Here is an 18,236-nt window from a genome sequence, read left to right as displayed (position 1 = left end):
GCTTTTTGAAGAGGCCTGTTCAAATTACTTCGGAATCAAAGCTTGTTATCAAAGGTCATATCCAAATTTTTAGATTCCTCAACAACCGGTATTGCCACACCGTCCATTACTATGACCAAGTTTTGAGACGCCCAATCTTTAAATGGTCCAGAATAGATTATGGCTGATTTTTTTGGTATTTAATTCCAAACCCATGAATACAAGGGTATTTAAAAACTCCAAAGATTCATTAGATCTTCTATCCCCCTCAAATGCAACCGTAAAAGAAAGCTGATACTGCGTATCATCAGCTTATATATAACTGTTTATATTATAAAAGCACTTTAACATATCAGCGATAAAAATTATAAAAAAGACCCAAAAGTGATCCTTGAGAAACTCCTTTATCCATATTCAATGGCTTGAATTTAAGTCCTTAACTATTATATTTAATATACTATAATAACTAATTAAATGTAATTATATGATAATTAACTGTAACCGACTGAAATCTGATGACACATTTTGGATGACCAAATAACTGCGAAGGAGTTGAATAGTTTCAAGTTTAAAACCATAGTAAAAAAATTTTGCGTACAGCAGTGCATGATTTAAGGTATCGAAGGCCTTGCTAAAGTGCAACAACACTAATCCCAAAGTTTCACCCCTGATCCAAACCCTCATCTAAAACTTCATTCACAATCCTGTTAATTTGTAGTACTTTTATTATCAGAGAAAAGATAGTCAGGGTGATTTCTCATCATGCGCAACATATCTGGTAACCACCAGAAACGTGTCCTGGTGACTTTATTTTCACATATTGGCACATGAGAATCAAACAGACCCAATATCTCATTTGAGAGCATTTCAGTTTTTTGGTCTATATTATCTCGGTCAACAACCTGCCACCAAGGAAAGTTTATAAGATCTTGGTTAATGTTATGAATGTCAAAGTGCTTAAAGATACCATATTTAAAAACTCTAAGTCTAATGGCGGAGATTTCGAATAATTATCGTACGGTGTATGAGCTGATGATCGTAATGCTAATGCAAATCTTGGTGATGGATATTGCCACTCAAGAGATGATAATCGGAAAGAATGACGATATCAATTAAACTGGTCTCGAGAGTACCTAGTTGGATTAATTACAACTTGCTGGAAGTTAAAAGTCTCAAGCAAGTTATTAAATTGATTGGTTATGTTAGTATGTCGTAATAGATTAATATTAATATCCTCAATTAGAATCACTTCATCAGTCAATGGAATCAAATTAGCTATGGATTCTTCTAGTTGGAGCAAAGGGTAATTATTGATGCCCAATCCCTATTTTGTTTTAGTTTTGAGAATTATCCGTTGCTGCTCAAAAATTGCAAGTTAGTTTTCAATTACTGTTGTCAGTGTAGTATACTTTTATCACTGTAATATCAGACTAAATGTAAACCCCCATTTCCGTCTCCCCGAGATCCCCAATCAACATGATAAAACTTAGAATTTTTTATTTTAATTTCATATTCACTAACGCTTTCAATTAACCATGTTTCAGTTATCCCTAATAGGTCCAATTTTAATTGGCACCAATTAATCGTACATTAAAGCCATCCTATTTTTAACATAATTTAAAGATTCGTAATAAAATTCACCTCTTACTCTTTTTCAACCCTTATGACAGACAAAGAGGATTTAATTGAATACCAATTCAATAAATTTCTCTTTGTCTGTTCATTAGAAAGCCATATATCTTACAACTTGATTTTGAATAATCATTACTGGATAGTTAAAAAGGCAACATGAATCAATGGAAGTCGTTAAGCTTATTAAATTTATTATTCTCCTAGAAGAAGATTACCTGTTTAACCTTTTAACCTTACAACAAAGTATTGTAACGATCTTAGCAGCAGAATAATCTCGTCCATCTCATAAATCCGAAAGTGCGACAAAATGGAGCGGCGGGCATAACTCGCGACAACTCGGGACAAACGTAGAAAGTTGGGAAATTTCCGAAACAGTAGTTTATCTAATATATAAGTAACCCTTGCTGCTCTTAGAAGGCCAATCTAAGTCTGAATATTGGCTTTAAAATCAAATAAATAGTAGGAAATAAACACAGTGTAAATAAATGGTTCTAGTAGTCTTTGCGTTTAATGGGTACAAGTGTAATAATTATGTCATAAGTGTGTAATAAATCAGTTAACTATTTTTGTGTATTGACTGTTTTAATTCACACCTAAATGAAAAAGCTGCAGTATCAAAAAAGTGTCATAGAGTCAATCTGGATCATATCTGGAAGGAAGTAAAACATTTATTCCAGGCCTTCCTTAGAGAGATGTTTGACGCAATTCGGCAAATTGGTTAAGATGGAAGAAGTGCGAATTTGTACATATAAAAGTATAATATAAAATGTAGTGATAGTAGTAATAAAACAGCTGATGATCAACCAAGAGACACCGTTAACATTTCTTATGTATAGATTTGGTTTTAACCAACTTTAGTAAAATATTTGTACATCTTACAGGTCTTGATAAATGGTGTATGGATGATCATCTCACCTCCAAGAGCCATTTACCATTATCCAACAAGGGAGGACAACCTTCTAGTATGTTCGTCCTACATAGACGCGTCTTACATGATCGCGTTCACATATCCAATCTTCTTAATTGTAATATGTACCGTTTACGCCGTGCTTACCAGGAAAATTCCTGAGGCGTTCAACGAATCTAAACATATAGGTAAGATAATCAGTTTATTCAACATTTAGGTAAGTTACTATGTTTGAAAACCTGTTTTGTATTAACACAAATTGCTCTAACCCAAATGACAAAGTGGTCTCAGATAAACCGCATGGATGACAAGTTTTCTGCCTTGAACTGGTTAAAGCTGCTGACTGCAAACAAATCATAGAATGTTGGGTTTTGTTTTTATTTAAATTCAACAAACATAACCTACATTAAGTAAACTCGTGTAATAATACAAAAGCGTTTAATTAACTTTATAATAAACCGAAACATGCGCGCGATCGTAAACATAAAAGGAATAATGGGATGCTCTGATACCTAATTATAGTACAGACGCAAGGAAGAAATAAAATACATATTAAGTTGCAAGTTTCCTCTTTGGGTTGGAATATTTACGCTGTTGATGAATCATGGTGTACAATACAGTAATAAAAATTACTCTATTATACAAAAACTACAATCCCCTTTTTAAATAGAGTTTGCCTTCGGGTACTTTATTGCACTAAAATATGAAGAAATAAAGGTTTTCCTAACTTTAATTAATCCTACGATAAGTAAAGGCTTTAACTAGGGCAACACACAATGCCGAGTTCATTTTCTAATTAAACAATACATCAAGTAAATCGAGATATCCTCATTAATTTCTATAGACAATAAGGGGCGACTAATTAAGCAGCATAGCAAAACAACTCAGTTGAATAACGTATTGTATTAACAATCTTATTAATTATGTAAGGTATCCGGTAACTTTATTTAAAATTATAAGCTAAGTGGTAGCTGCATAGACAAATATCCATAACCTAACCTGTTGGTTACGCATTAAAGTTCTATAAAAGATAATTCTCGTCGCTTCAGTTATCGTTAGTCGTCTACTTTAGTGCCGTATTTATTTTAAAATTCGTGCTCATTTAAGTTATGCATTAATGCATAATTTAAATGGATACGACTCCTACTTCAGCTTTATCGTTCAAAAAGTGCTCATTTAAATAAAACGAAAAAGAAAAAACGATTTCGTTCGCTTTGGACGTTTTTCGTATGAATATTCGCCAATTTGTTTTGACTGTGGATCTTGCATTAAGTTTTCTTTTTTTTTATTAAATTTATAATTTATAACAGAAAATTACTTGGAACTTAAAAGCAACCATAAGTAATTATCTGAATTTTATTGTCAAGGTACGTTAAGTAAGTATGAATGTCGGTATTACAGAGGTCGTTTAGTTTCAAGGTTAAAATATGGAAATTGTGAAAAGAAGAAAAGTCTGAAACTAGATTTTTGATCAAGTGGTGAAAACCAAATGACTTAAGAATATAAGTTCCTAACAAATTAAAGAAATAAAAGAAATTAAAGAAATAAACATGATGCATGGCTAAAAACATGGCAGAAATGAGAGGTGTAATATTAAGGAACTTAAAATTCAATGATAAGTGATAATCCCATTTAGAAACTGGGCTGTAAAAGTTGGCATATTTTCCAGACGAAAAAAGATCTATAGAAATTGAAAAATCTGTAACTTCTTTGAAAATCAATTAATATATACCTGATTTACTGGCATTAGACTTTTTGTAAGGAAAAAGCCTTTTGATCCCAGCCTTCATGACCATTTGATCTTTTATCTTCCCTCACCTAGCAGGTTAAATTAGATTTTCCTAAAACTAATATCTACCTCGAAAGACTTGCCTCTAGAACCCTTACTTTTGCTATAGCTTATAATTTTGTAAGTCACCCGTAAAATTTATTAAAAATTGTGTTTTTTTTTAGGTTTTACTATGTATACCACCTGCGTTATATGGTTAGCATTCGTACCTTTATATTTTGGTACAGCCAATCACGTAGCTTTAAGGATAACTAGTATGTCCGTTACCATAAGCTTATCAGCTACGGTAACCTTAGTTTGCTTATTTTCGCCAAAGGTAAGTAATTTATATTTCCTTTACGTGTTTTCTTCTCTCCTGGGTCAAAATCCTTCAAATTGGATCCAACTAAGCAATCTGTCATCAGATAGAGAATTCACAGCAGCAATTTTCTAAGACTATACGCTTATTATTCTTTTTTCAAATTAGAATATAATACTCTTGCCTTTTAATGTTCGGTTCAGTAGACTCTATCTGTTACAGTGGCCAAAGTATGGCTTTAAAAACATCCCTTTACCAGCTTTTGCAATAGAATAACTTTCCTAGGAATCTCCGGGTGTATTCCTGAAGCCTAAATAGAAGCTTTCTAATAAACCCTATTCTATAGCAACCTTTCCAACTCTAAATCTGATAAACTATAGCCAAAACCTTATCTGCTCTAATGGTTTTAAGAGTCGGTACTGCAATGTTCTATTCTCCTTTACAAATTCATCTATTTTAGACATTCCTCATCCAATATCCTTACCATTAAAACCATTCTCAAAGTAAGTAAATGTATAACCTTATATTATAACCTTTGGTCCTAATGATCTTTCAGTCCTGTATCCTGTAAAAGGGAAGCATCTACAATTATATTTTTTGCAAATTTTCTGTATGCATAGAATATATTGTATCATTGGGGGTATTTTTAAGCGACAACAAAAAAAGTTGTAAAACTTTTCCGTCTTTTTTTCATTATGGAAAAAAGAGAGTAGATAAGTATGATTGGCATATGATTATGTTGTTTCCTAATAAACTATAATGTTAAGAACATACATAATATTGAACATTTTGATATTTATATGCGTACAAGGTGTAATCACTATACTACCTACGGCTCAAAAAATTACGCCTAAAAGAGTCAAAATTTATTTAAAATAAATGGGATTAATCTAGAATGAAAATTTTTAAGAAACAATAAGAAAAACTTTCTTAAAAAGTCCCTATATCTTTCTGGATTGGATGAGATTAGGCCATACTAGGCTAGTTCAAGATTGCTTCTATAATAGCCAATTTTGCTCTTAAATCAGCGATAAAAGTGATGACAGCATCACTTCCTTCCCAAATTTAATTTCCTGTATTAACAAAGTGCAGAAGCCAACTTATTTTAAACATGCACATTTTTCTAATATTTTTAATTTAGTTTCTAATGAAATAAAAGATATTATATTGCAGATTTTAATAAATTTCAACCGTAACGATGTAATTTTTAAATTGAAATTTATTTCTTCAAATATCAAACATTATTTTTATTTAAATTTGTAAAAAAAATCAAATAAATAAAAAACATAACAAAAAAACATTTGTTTATGATTCCGTTATTACCTAATTAACATTCTCTTTAAGCCATACATAATTGATAAGTTAGATATTCAAAGATGTACGATAAAGGTGTCGTGTTAAAAGATCCGATCACTATACTATGGGTTAGAAATAATCCTTAAACAGAAATAGGAAGAAAGTATGAAATATCAAAAAGTTATTTCATATAATGATATTGTTCTTAACTTTTCTCTATTAAGAAGAGTTTTGCAATTTGTGTCTTTTTATAAAATCATAAAAAAAACGAATAAATACATGTGATTCCGTGGTTACCTGATAAACTTTATTGCTAAGAAGGTATATTATTAAATATTTAAAGATCTACAGGGTATGATCACTATACTATGGGTCGGAAAATAATACTTAAATATAAATGCGAAGAAGTATTATATTTAAAAGGATGCATCTAAAATGATATATATTCGTAAATTTTCTGTAGGGGCATTTTTAAATCACAAGAAAAACTAATTTATAAAATTTTTCCTAATTAATTTTTTTTTGTCAATTCTAGAAAAAACAGTAAATTAATAAAAACATAGTACTTCATTATTACCTGATAATCTTTATTGTTAAATATTTAGAGATGTACAGGGTCTGATCACTATGCTATGGGTCAGAAAATTACGCCTAAATAGAAAATCAAAGATTTATTAAATCTAAAAGGGACGTATTTAAAATGCTTTCTATGTACAGAAAATATGTGAGAATAGAACTTCAACTCACTTTTCAATAAATTCTACTCTTCAACCAACAATAAAATCGATAACATTCTTAAATGCCTATTCCCAATACTCTTTCCGGTTATATCCGGAGGTAGATTACTAAATTATCTATTTTAAATAGAACACCAGTATATTTTTTAATTTTTTAAATTAACATAAATAAATAAAATAAAATTGCAGATTTTTAATATATTTCAAATATGACTAACCGACATTTTAATAAAATTGTAGAAAAAAAGGAGTAAATACATGGGATTTCGTTTTTACCAGATAAACTTTACTGTATGGAACGTATATTATTAAATATTTAAATATTTAGTTAGTCTTCATATCCTTAACTATGGATCAGAAAATGACATCTAGACAAAAAAGTAGATAGATAGATATTTGTGTTATTAAGGACATTTCTGAACCACATCAAGAAAAACTATCTCAGAAAGTCTCTTATTAATCCGTTGATTGAAGCAGTACGTCTAAAACTTATTAGTACTGTAATAAGTTTCGTCTCTTTAAATTCATTTATTTGTAAAACGTTAGGTTTTGTTAAACAACCGCAGTTCAAATTTAAGTTTGATACACGTAAGGAATTTATCTTCAATTTTACCCAGGAATCTATACCACGTTCATATAGGTCTATAGATCCCAAGTTTTAGCAGTGGTTTACCAATTAACAACAAAGACCAATCCTGTAATCAATCATTAAGGACTTATAATATGCAAGAATGAATCAAACCTTAGATGAAAAAATCTAACCAAGGCGAATTGTTTCTTTACAACTCTGAGCGAATGTGGTTATACTAGTGATTTTAAAGAAAAACAATGAAAAATCCATAATTCAGTTTCTCCTTAAATATATGGCTTAGAAAAAACATCACAACAATTACTTTAGTCCAATACCGGTTGTAAGTTTTGTAGGTTCACCTTGTTATAATTTAACGAAACTCTGAAAAATTAAAATTAAAATTTGAAATTTGGCACCTGCGGCAACAACTTTTAATTATTATGTTTGGAATTGCTATGAATTTGTGAAGTCTCTTGAAGGTATAAAGTGCCACAAAATCATGTCTTATAGAATCCCTCATTGTAGACATAGTAAATATGTAATGGCGGTACATTTCTTTATTTATTGATGAGGAAGGAGGTTACTGAACAAAATACCTTCTATTAAATATTATGTTGAATATTAGCTCTTGTGATGTTTTTCCATGTATTGTTTGATTACCACTGATCCTTAAGTACCTAAATTCATTAATTTGTTTTTAATCATTTATTTTTTAATTTGCAATTTTTTTTTTTTAAACTCGGTATTTTTCATTATTAAGTTTCTAGTTCTTTCAACTTTTCCTATATCTACGTATATTTGAACAAAGACTGTAATTTTTGTATATTTTTTAAGAAAGCGACTTCTCCTCTTCTCTATTGTGTAAGTCGTCTTTATTTTAGTGCTTGAGAAGCTGGAATTAAACTGGCGAAACATCGCACTAAACTAATATTGTTCTACTTGTCCTAAATTGTTCCTACTCCGAAGTTCCGCCGAATCCTAATGTTTTACAAAGAAAACTTTTTAGTACTCTTTAATCAATGATCACACCCTTAATTCCTCTCCCAAATAATCTCACATTTTAACTAGTTCTAACATCAATGCTTTTCTTTAAAAAAAAAATCCCTAACTGTGATCTCTTGAGCTTATTCTGTAAATAATAAATAAATTGTTTACAGCTCTACATAATATTGATAAGACCAGAACGTAACGTAAGACAAAGCATGATGCCAATGCGATATAGCGCAATTAACAAAAACTCTGTCAACACCGGCCCCGGAAGCATGATGGCCGCTGTTGTAGTCACTGCGGCAACATGCGACCAGAACCAAAAAATCCAAAAAGCTGTCACTCCTGTTGAAAACCGTAAGTAAGCGCTTCTTTTTCATAAATTTATAAAAACAGAATTATTGTAGGAGAGTTGATAATGGAAAAAATCCAAGCGAAAGACAACAGCACCCAAACTAGTCCGGCGAGCAGCATCAACAATTTAAACGGCTGCTCCGTAGATCCGATAGCAAAAATCAACAATAATTGCAACATAAATGGACCAGTGCCCCAAGTGGTACCGCACCAGATAAAAGAGCTGAATTTATAGCATCAGCCTGTTAGTAGGTCTTCCAGTTTAAGGGCGAAAAGTAGGAACCCTATACAGGTTTAAAGGGATGGGTCCAGGAATGATGAGGATTTATTTGTTCTAACAAATTTTTGCTAGAAATATTTTAAGATTAGGTATATAGGTACTGAATTAATTTTATAAAGTCACTACAGTTCATTGTATTCAACGATTTTGTTTTGCCATGTTAATACTAAGTTTGAAATTTAAGAAATTAGTGCTTACTTGAAAATGTGATTTCCTTATTTTGAATCGAACATTTTGTACTTATATTTTTCCAAGATTCAATTACCAACTATATTTTTTAACTTTGCAGAAAAAGCAAATAAATACATGATTCCATTGTCACCTGATAAACTTTAATGATAAGAACATAAATTATTGAAAATTTGAATATTTAAAGATGTACAGGGTCGGCTCATTATACTGTGGGTCAAAAAATGGCACCTAAATAGAAAAGTAAAGAAAGACAGGCATCTAAAATTATATTCTCTCAAATTTTACCTATTATACTTATTCAGAGTGTCTTAATTATGGATTTGTTAGTTTATATTATTTTAATTTAGTTGTGAGGATATTTTGAGGCATTGGATGTAGGAAGTGCTAAATGAATTAATCACAAGTGCCACTTTTTTGCTATTAAAGCAATAAAAATGTTAAGTTAGCAAAATTGTTCATTTTTTAACGATCTAGCGCCGTTAATTACATCCTAGACAGAGCGGTCCAAAATCCAACGTTTTAATTACTTTTCCAACCGATTTTAACCTTAAATTCTCAATCAATTTTTCCAAATTTAAAACTATTTTTTTTTAACTTGCAGAACAAAGGGAACAAATAAATACATACGACCCCTCGATAAACTTTAGTACTAAGAACAATAAAGTTTATTAAAGGTAAAAGGCAGACATCTTACATAATATTTTGAATATTATTTATGTATATACAGAGTATCTCAAATTTTATTTTTTTTAAGAAAAAATTTAAAAAAGATTTTTCTATGGAAATAAATATAAGTAAGATGCTAATACGCCCATCTCTGTTAAGCATATGATGTCCGTCATAAATTTACGTCTATCCGGTTCACAGTGATATGAATTCCAAGTTTATTGAATTAATGCCTTCTAAATGCTGAATACGATATATATGTTGAGATTGGTGATTACGTGCATAAGCTTATATGGCAAAGTGCTCTCCATAATCGATTTTTACTCTTATTTTTTCTTCAATTTCTTTCTTTTGACCGTCTTGTACATACCTGTGAGTATTTCAGCACTTTTTGCTCGTTGCTTTCTTCTAAATTTATATAAACCATATTTAACATAATAACCACAATACATAATTAATAGCACATACATATGAGTGTAAAAGACGGGGAGGGCCCCCAAGCCCCCCCCCCAAAAGGATTACAGCTGAATATCTGAAGGTGGATACAGGACCATTCCTGGTGATGATTGAAAGCAAAGAGAAAGAGAGGAACATACAGAATATTCACCCAATGAGATTGGGTAGAGAATTAAAAAAAGCCAATATTCAAGGTATCTTCAGAATTTCAAGGAAAGGAAAATATAGACTTGGTATCGAATTCAACACCGCTCAGTCAGCAAACAACTTCATGGCCCAAGATGAATTCTGTAGCAAGCATAAGATAATAGCATTTATACCATTAAGCTTAGTTACATGCAAAGGAGTTATAAGAGGAATATCCACGGAGGTCACAGAAGAGGAACTTATAGAATCAGCATCTACAAACCTGCTCAAAAGATTCTCACTATAAATTCTAGGTGCGAGAAGGCTCAATAGAAGAACAGAAAAAAAGGCCAAATGGAATATGTACCAAGCCAAACAATGGTTCTCACCTTTACAGGCAAAAAACTCCCAATAGAGGTGGATATTGACTACTACAGAGCGAAGGTTAACGTATATGTTGCTCCAGTACTTATATGCAGAAATTGCTTAAGATATGGGCAAGTTAAAAACACATGTCGCAGTAAGAAAAGATGCGGAAAATACTTGTTAGACCATAACGAGAAAGATTGTACCGAAGTAAAGGACTACTTATACTGCCACAAGGACCATCTACCAACTGATAGAGTATGCCCCGAGTACCAGAGGCAGAAGGAAATTCAGCAGCTGATGGCATTTGAAAACCTTTCCTATTATGAAGCAAGAATAAGGGTCCCGAAAAAATATGAAACGACTGCCCCAACCAAGAAGACAACAAATAAAGTGGCGAAAGTAACCTACACATGTAATAGCGAAAACTACCCAAACTCTCGAGAAAAGCAGAGACGGTGCAGGCAACAGAAACGATGATAGAGGTTCACCAAAGAAGAAATGTAGAACAAAACAGATTCACACAAAGATCATACTCTAATGTGACCCAAACCCAATCTACAAAAAGGAGACCAACCACTGATTTGTCCCCCCTATAAAGAAAAAAGCCTACAAGGAAGCGACTTACCCAGAAGGTGGCCGTGCTCCATCAACATCTGAAAACATGTTAAGTTTTATGAAGAATCGTTCAAAAGAACTCAGGGGAATCATCAAGACCCAGGCATCCTTGCCTCAACTAATAAAAAATATTTTAAGCCAATCTAAAGTCATTAAGGAAACTATAGGGCTCGAAACACTGTTTAAAGAAATTGACAGCATAACCAGAGGATATAAGGTGGAAAGCGAGGAAGAGCTAATCTCAGTCCCAAGTCCTCCAACAAATGAGGAGAACTACTACACACCAGCAGAAGATGACAACCTCTACTCCCAATGGAACTCAGAATTCTAGTTAAAAAGTAAACAACAGGACATAAAACATATAATAAATGAACAAAAAATAGATTTAGCATTAATAAATGAAACTCACCTAAAAAATGAAGACAAAATCATAATCAACAACTACACAATTGAAAGACTAGATAGAGATGATGGCTATGGAGGAGTTGCCTTCCTGAACAACAAACAAACCATGTATAGTAAAGTAGATATCCCACTAACACTACCGGAGAACTTCCAAATACAAGCAATAAAGGTTGGAGACCTAACCATACTAAATGCATACTGCCCACCAAATGTAATACCAACAAAGGAAAATTACAAAGAAATTTTAAATCTAATGGAAAACCACACAATATTGTCAGGTTACTTAAACACACAAAACCAGCTATGGGGATCAACCAGAACAGACCAGAGAGGAAGAAATTCAGTACACCACCACAAGAATAGCCTTAGGCTTTATGAAGTCTACACCAATAAGAACTTTACTATCGGAAGCAGGGTAAATGCCCTTGGACCTAAGAAGAGCATGGTTGTCCTTAAAATTTATTGCCAAACACATAAACATGTTAGATGACACCATTTTTAACAACTTACTTAACGTATATGCAAGTGTTAACATGGATTCCCAATATTGGCGTAAACACCAAACTACAGCCTTAATTGAAGTCTTGGACTTTATGCTGTATGACATTGAAAAAATCCACAAATCCGAACTACTGCCATGCTATGAGTCATCATATCAACATCAAATGAGTTCAGTTCAGCTAATAAAGTCAGAATTAGGTAAAAAAGAATCAAACAACAAAAAATTCTTAGGTATTGTACCAAGTTTCCCAGAGTATACCCCAGTCTAGTACCAAAACATGTGGGATAGGAATTTTTTGTGAAAATCCACACATAGAAATCCATAGGAGGTTAAACGACTATACACCAATTTCTACAGCAGAAACGCTAGCAATAAGGGAAGCTGTTAAATGCCTGGCTGAAATAAACAAAAAACTACTTTTTTGCTCGGATTCACTCAGTGGACTGCAAGCAATTTCCAAACCTGGAATTAATAAGGAAAGGGACTATATAACTCTAATAAGACAAGAAATAATTAATAGAGAGGTTAATAACATAAAATTAATGTGGATACCAAGTCATACAGGTATAAGGAGCAATGACAGGGATGATGAACTCGCCCAAGCAGAAAGACAACTGAAACGAGTAAGCGAACCAAATCTTATCAACGCAAAACGTTTCATTAATGATAGCAAAACAGCAATATGGAAAAAGTGGGAAAGCCTGTACACCAACTGGCCAATGGGAAAAGGAGCAGAATATGCAAAAATGGAACCAAAACCACTAAAAAAACCCTGGTTCTCTGATATTCCCTATATTAAAAGAAAATCAATTATACTCCTTAATAGAATGAGATCTAGTCACTGTTTAACACCAATGCATCTACACAAAATGGGAATTAACGAAAACCCAAACTGTGTATGTGGACAGCCAGGAACACTAAACCATATCCTGTTCGACTATGTAATGGACGAAATGAACAGCCAAAGAAGATACCAATCGGCTTTGAAAGAACAAATGGGACCAGTTAATGAAAAGTCTGTATGTACAAAACCAAAATCTAAGCAGAAGATTTAGAAGAAGCCTTCTAAATCCTTCGAATATACACGCTTAACAATTTGTCCTTGTGCCAAAATCAGGATGTTTTGTTGGTTTTCTTTATTATAATTTGTGCAAACATTCAACAAATATTAGTGTAATATTCTTTTTTTAAGAAAATGTCTTAAAGATTTGGTAAAAAACCGTAATAGAACTAACTGCATTATTTGTATAAAGGGCTGCAAATAGTTTAAAATTTTATGTTATTTAGTTCACATACAGTAGTATAAATTGGGAATAAATTAAAAGGGGAAAATTTTGGGTAAATTTTTTTTTGTAACCTACCGTATAACCTATAAAGCTTTTTTTCCTAAACATAAATAAAAGCCGATGTTAAAAATTGTAAACTTACGATAACCAGATAGGATAAATGTAGCTGAAATACCTGTCATAAATACTTACCTGTTTTTGAGTTGTGTTCAAATGATTTTAAAAATTTTAAAAAATAAAAATAGCAAAATAAAACAAATTTAAGTACTTAATCAATTGTGCACTGACCTTACCCATCTTCAATTACCTCACCTAAATATTGAGCATCACTTTCAACCCGGTTTTTCCAAAAGGATAATTTGTCATGAGGGCCATAATATCGGCCAAATGTTGTTAAATTTTGATTTTATCAATTCCATGATTTTGTGAGTAATTTTCAGGATTTTTTAAGTTTTTTTTTGGGAGTATTTTAAATTTTTAATAATCAGTATCTTAAGATTATTTTTCCTAGTACAGGCATTTGGAACGTCTTTTCATTCCAAAACGAAGATATCTGTTAAAAATGCTCGATTTTTATTCGGCCCTTGTAGTTGGTAGCTTGTTGTCAAATTGGGCCACTGTTTAAAACAAGAAGATTATATTTCTTGAGCATAACTGTTTTGAGTACTGATTTGCACAGCAATTAGAAAAGCTTGAATATCATTGATTTCAGGATTCCATGCTTTTTCAATCCAGTGGTAAAACTTGTAAAAGTATTGTATGTAATCAGAAATAATCAAATAATTTAAATAGCTCAAGAAACACCAGTTTTTATATTGTGCGCAAATAAACATATTTTTCATCCCCAGCGTAACCCGCCAAAATCTATTGTGAGCGTTACTATATATCTTATTTTCTACGTCTAGATATGCATTCATGCTTATATTTTTTTTTTCGTAAATGAGGTCAAGGAAAGAAACGACTGATTAAAAACGATAACTCTCGGAGTAAAGAAACATTCATTGTTGGATTTGAATTATTTCTCAATTTGGTTTTGCGTCCAGAAGATCCACGCCTGTACTTACATAGACTGCTAAGATTTCTTAGAATGGAATCAATTATTTCCAACGTACCCAAGTGATATTAGAAAGAAAACCTTGCAAACTTTAATGCGGTCACTATTCTAATTTTTGAGGAAATATGTTTTTTATTTCTGTTTTGTAGAGCCACCTAAGTCATTTTATGTACTAATATATAAAATGACTTAGGAAAGCTTTTTAAAATGTAAAGTTCTTTTTCTATTTCCAGTTAATTTCTGAGCGCAGTGCTACTCCAATTTGGTCTGAGCAATATTTTCTAAACATCAAGGAAACTTCATGTTGCTTACCTAAGAGAAAGTTAGAAAAAAAAACAAAAAGTTTCTTTCTTTTTTCGGAACAAGAAATTTCTTTGCTTTTCTAGTTTCTTAAGTGATTAATCTATATCCAAACGTTTCAAAAATATACATACAAGCTTAGTATAGGGGAAAGGCGGGCAAAATGGGGTAGTTTGTCTCCAAATAAAGATAACTTTAGTATTAATGGACACAGAAACTTTAATTAATATAATTTCATTTCGAAAAAATAATTTCTACATATCATGCCTAAGTTATAGTAATTTTAGCAAAACAATGCTAATTGCCATGCATGTTTTGCCCGCACGGTCGGGCAAAATGGGAACACATCTCGTGAGAGTGCATAACTCACAAACTAAAACGGCTTCGTCATCTTCGTCTTCAAATCCTGCGCATAACTATGGGCCCAGTAGTGACACATTTAGCATGCTATCCATCCTTCCGTTGACGACGAAGAGTAAAAATCTCCACAGTAGAGGCACTCCGCATCACTAACTTCACTGTCACAGAATAGTGGAGGCTTTAGTAATTTTTTTCTTTTTTGGTGATGGTGCAAGGTTTTTCTTCACAAGAGTTTTCCCTTTAGAATTTTTATTCTTTTTTTGCTCAGCTTCCTCTAGCTCGTTTTTGTAAGGCGAAGACGATAAAATAGCAGTCTTTCCTCTTTTACGAGAAACTCTTGTTTGAGAAGACAGTTTGAACAGCTTCAAATAGTTTGTTTTATTTTAGGGATTGGAATTATACCCTCAGGACTAACAATCTTAAAGCTTACCTCTGAATCTTTTGATGTACCTGGTTTGGAAATATCAATTGGTTTTGGAGTTTTTTTTTTTAACTAAATTAATTTCCGATAGTTGTGTTTCATTCATAGTTTCACTATTATTGTTTTTAGGTGGTAAGTTTTCATTTTGTTCAATATTTGTTGTTTCGGAAGGCAAAAAGTCTGCATCAGTGAAAACATCCTTATTAACTGACCAAACTCCAGTTTTCAAAAATCCATTCATGGCAGTAAGCGGTGTAGCTGCTCTGAGGTAAGCTACACAAAATAATGAAATGAAAATAGCTACAAAATAAACATTTATTTTTATTAAAAAAACATGTAATTGTCTGTAACAAAAGAAAACAAAAATAAAATTCTAACAAAATTTCAATAATATAATCTTCTTATATCAATAGCTTTTTAACGTAATAAGAAAAAACATAACTCAAATAAAGATAAAGTTCAAAATATGCATTTGTAGAACCAACAAACATTTTATTCGTCGTCTGAGTCACAGTGATGACATATATAGAATCCGAGATCACCGGGAGTGCACTCATCGTGTGCCCACTGCTTACATGTTTTGCATTGAATCCATCCTTCTCCTGGTTTGCTATTAGAAAATTTCTCGTAGCAAACAATGCAAATTGTATCGTCTTCATCAGATTCATCGTCAGAAGACTGAAGAACCTTTCTTTTGGCTGCTTTAACCTTTGGCGCTTTCCCTTTTTTTACAAGCTTTGCTTTAGTTTCCGACTTTAAAGCCTCCAGTTCGGGCGTATCAGTTAAAACAGACTTTCGTTTTTTCCGACCTCTAGTTGTTTGTTTTTTTTTAGCGCAGATTTTGGAAATGGTCTCACTGCTGCTGGAGAAAAACTCAGCATCGAAGTAATTTCACAGGAAACGTGATTAGATGGTACAGCATGAGAGGTAGAAAGCAAGTCTTCAATTGCAGGTGTTAAACCAGCCAGATGAAGAGCTTCATTCGGAGGATTAGTGGGTAAAGAACTTTGATTTCCTAAGGCACGATGATGTTGGTTATCAGGTACGGGCGGGACATTAGGTGTTACTTCTTCATGTTGACGGTCATCTTGTACGTACGGTCGATCAGTTACACTGGATGGCAAAAAATCATCTTCCCCAAAAATGTTCCTGTTAAATGGTTCAATTCCAGTACATTGAAAGCCTTTGGTAATGTTATTTTGTGAAAGTGCTAAAGGAAGTGCCTCACGAGCAAGTCCTGGAATATCATATATTGTCATAGATTTTCCAGGATGATTACGCATCCAGGAGTCTTGTTGGGACGTCATATATATTTTTTAAGGGACCATAAACTGACCGGTCAAGAGGGTGGAGGCGATGGGAACAATGAGGTGGAAATGATAATAACACAACTCCATTTTCTCTGGCAAATTTAACAGTTTTATATGCGACGTGAGATTCATGGTTATCCAGTAGTAGTAGGATGGGTTTTTCGATAGAAGGCCGAACATGTGAAATAAAGTGTTGAATAAATATAAAAAAGTCATCCAACCTGATCCATTGCTAGCTCTAATGCACCCTGGCGGACCATCTCGAATAAAGTGATCCTGAAAGCGCTTTCGAGGAAATAGAAACATCGGCGGGATGTGATTACCAATAGCGCTTACTGCTTAATGCATAGAGTTACTAGAACCCCTCTTTCACTGGATGTTATACCCCCAACTTGTTTTGTGCCTTTTTCGGCTATAACTTTTCCCTAGCCTTTGAACTGTAGTCAGCCCAGTTTCATCCAGATTCCATATGTCAGATGGAGTAAATTGAAATCTGTCCCGGACATTAGCAAGTTTGTCATCAAACAAATCAACATTTGTCTTATTAAAGTTTGTCACACGTCCAATACTGGTTGCCTCGGGAACTCGAATGGATAAATTAGGATGTTTTTTAAGAAAATTCGTTAGCCAATCTTCGCCCGCTGTCTTATTTTTAGACCATGACTCAGGCACTTTAACTTTAAATGCCGTAGCACAATCATAAGTTAATTTTCTTACCTCTTTTGGAGAGAGACCAACTAATTTTTTGCCCACCGCTTAATATAAAGCTCAAGTTCATTCATTAATCTGTAAATATTTGTTAATATCTGGGCATCTGTAAATATTTGTTAATGTTTACTATATGTCGTTATATGTGTTTAACAACATATAGTGACCATATATGTTATTTATGTGTTGTATATCATGTTAATATATGTTTACTATACCCAAAATTTTCTAATGAGACATGTGTAATATTATTATTATCGTTTTTCTCTTTAATTTTCTTAACATATCTGCTAAGTGTTACATGACAACTTTTAAGATCTCTTGCTACTGATCGAATGGATTCATTATTTAAAACTCTGGTTATAGCTTCCTCCATATGTTCTTTGGATGTTTCGCCCCTACTTGTTTTCTTCTTATAGTTTCTCATGCTAAAATTAAACAATAAAAAACTATTATCTTAACCGATGCAATTTTTGGGGTAAGTTGTAACACGTTACAATTTGCCCCGAGCTAAGTGTTTCAACTTACCCCAGCAGACATGTGTCCACTATTTTATTTCAAAAAACTAAAAGCTGTAAAAATGCAACTATATACCCTAACAAACAGCACCCCAACTTAAGTTGAACAAATGGGAAT

General features: G+C 32.6%; 1 protein-coding gene across 1 annotated transcript in view; it reads left to right on the top strand.

Annotated features, from left to right (window-relative positions):
- LOC126746648 (metabotropic glutamate receptor 2-like) overlaps positions 1 to 9,876 on the top strand; it is a 593,383-nt gene extending 583,507 nt beyond the window's left edge. Inside the window, exons 14-17 of the mRNA XM_050454987.1 lie at positions 2,493 to 2,706; positions 4,472 to 4,623; positions 8,367 to 8,553; positions 8,604 to 9,876. Coding sequence (XP_050310944.1) covers positions 2,493 to 2,706; positions 4,472 to 4,623; positions 8,367 to 8,553; positions 8,604 to 8,785 — 735 coding nt within the window. The 3' untranslated portion in view covers positions 8,786 to 9,876. The remainder of the gene's footprint in view (positions 1 to 2,492; positions 2,707 to 4,471; positions 4,624 to 8,366; positions 8,554 to 8,603) is intronic.
- Positions 9,877 to 18,236: the final 8,360 nt, after the last annotated feature.

The sequence above is a fragment of the Anthonomus grandis genome, chromosome 17 (assembly GCF_022605725.1).
Source record: "Anthonomus grandis grandis chromosome 17, icAntGran1.3, whole genome shotgun sequence".
Lineage (NCBI taxonomy): Eukaryota > Metazoa > Arthropoda > Insecta > Coleoptera > Curculionidae > Anthonomus > Anthonomus grandis.
Note: the sequence above shows the minus strand (reverse complement) of the source record. Positions and strands in the feature narration are given on the sequence as shown.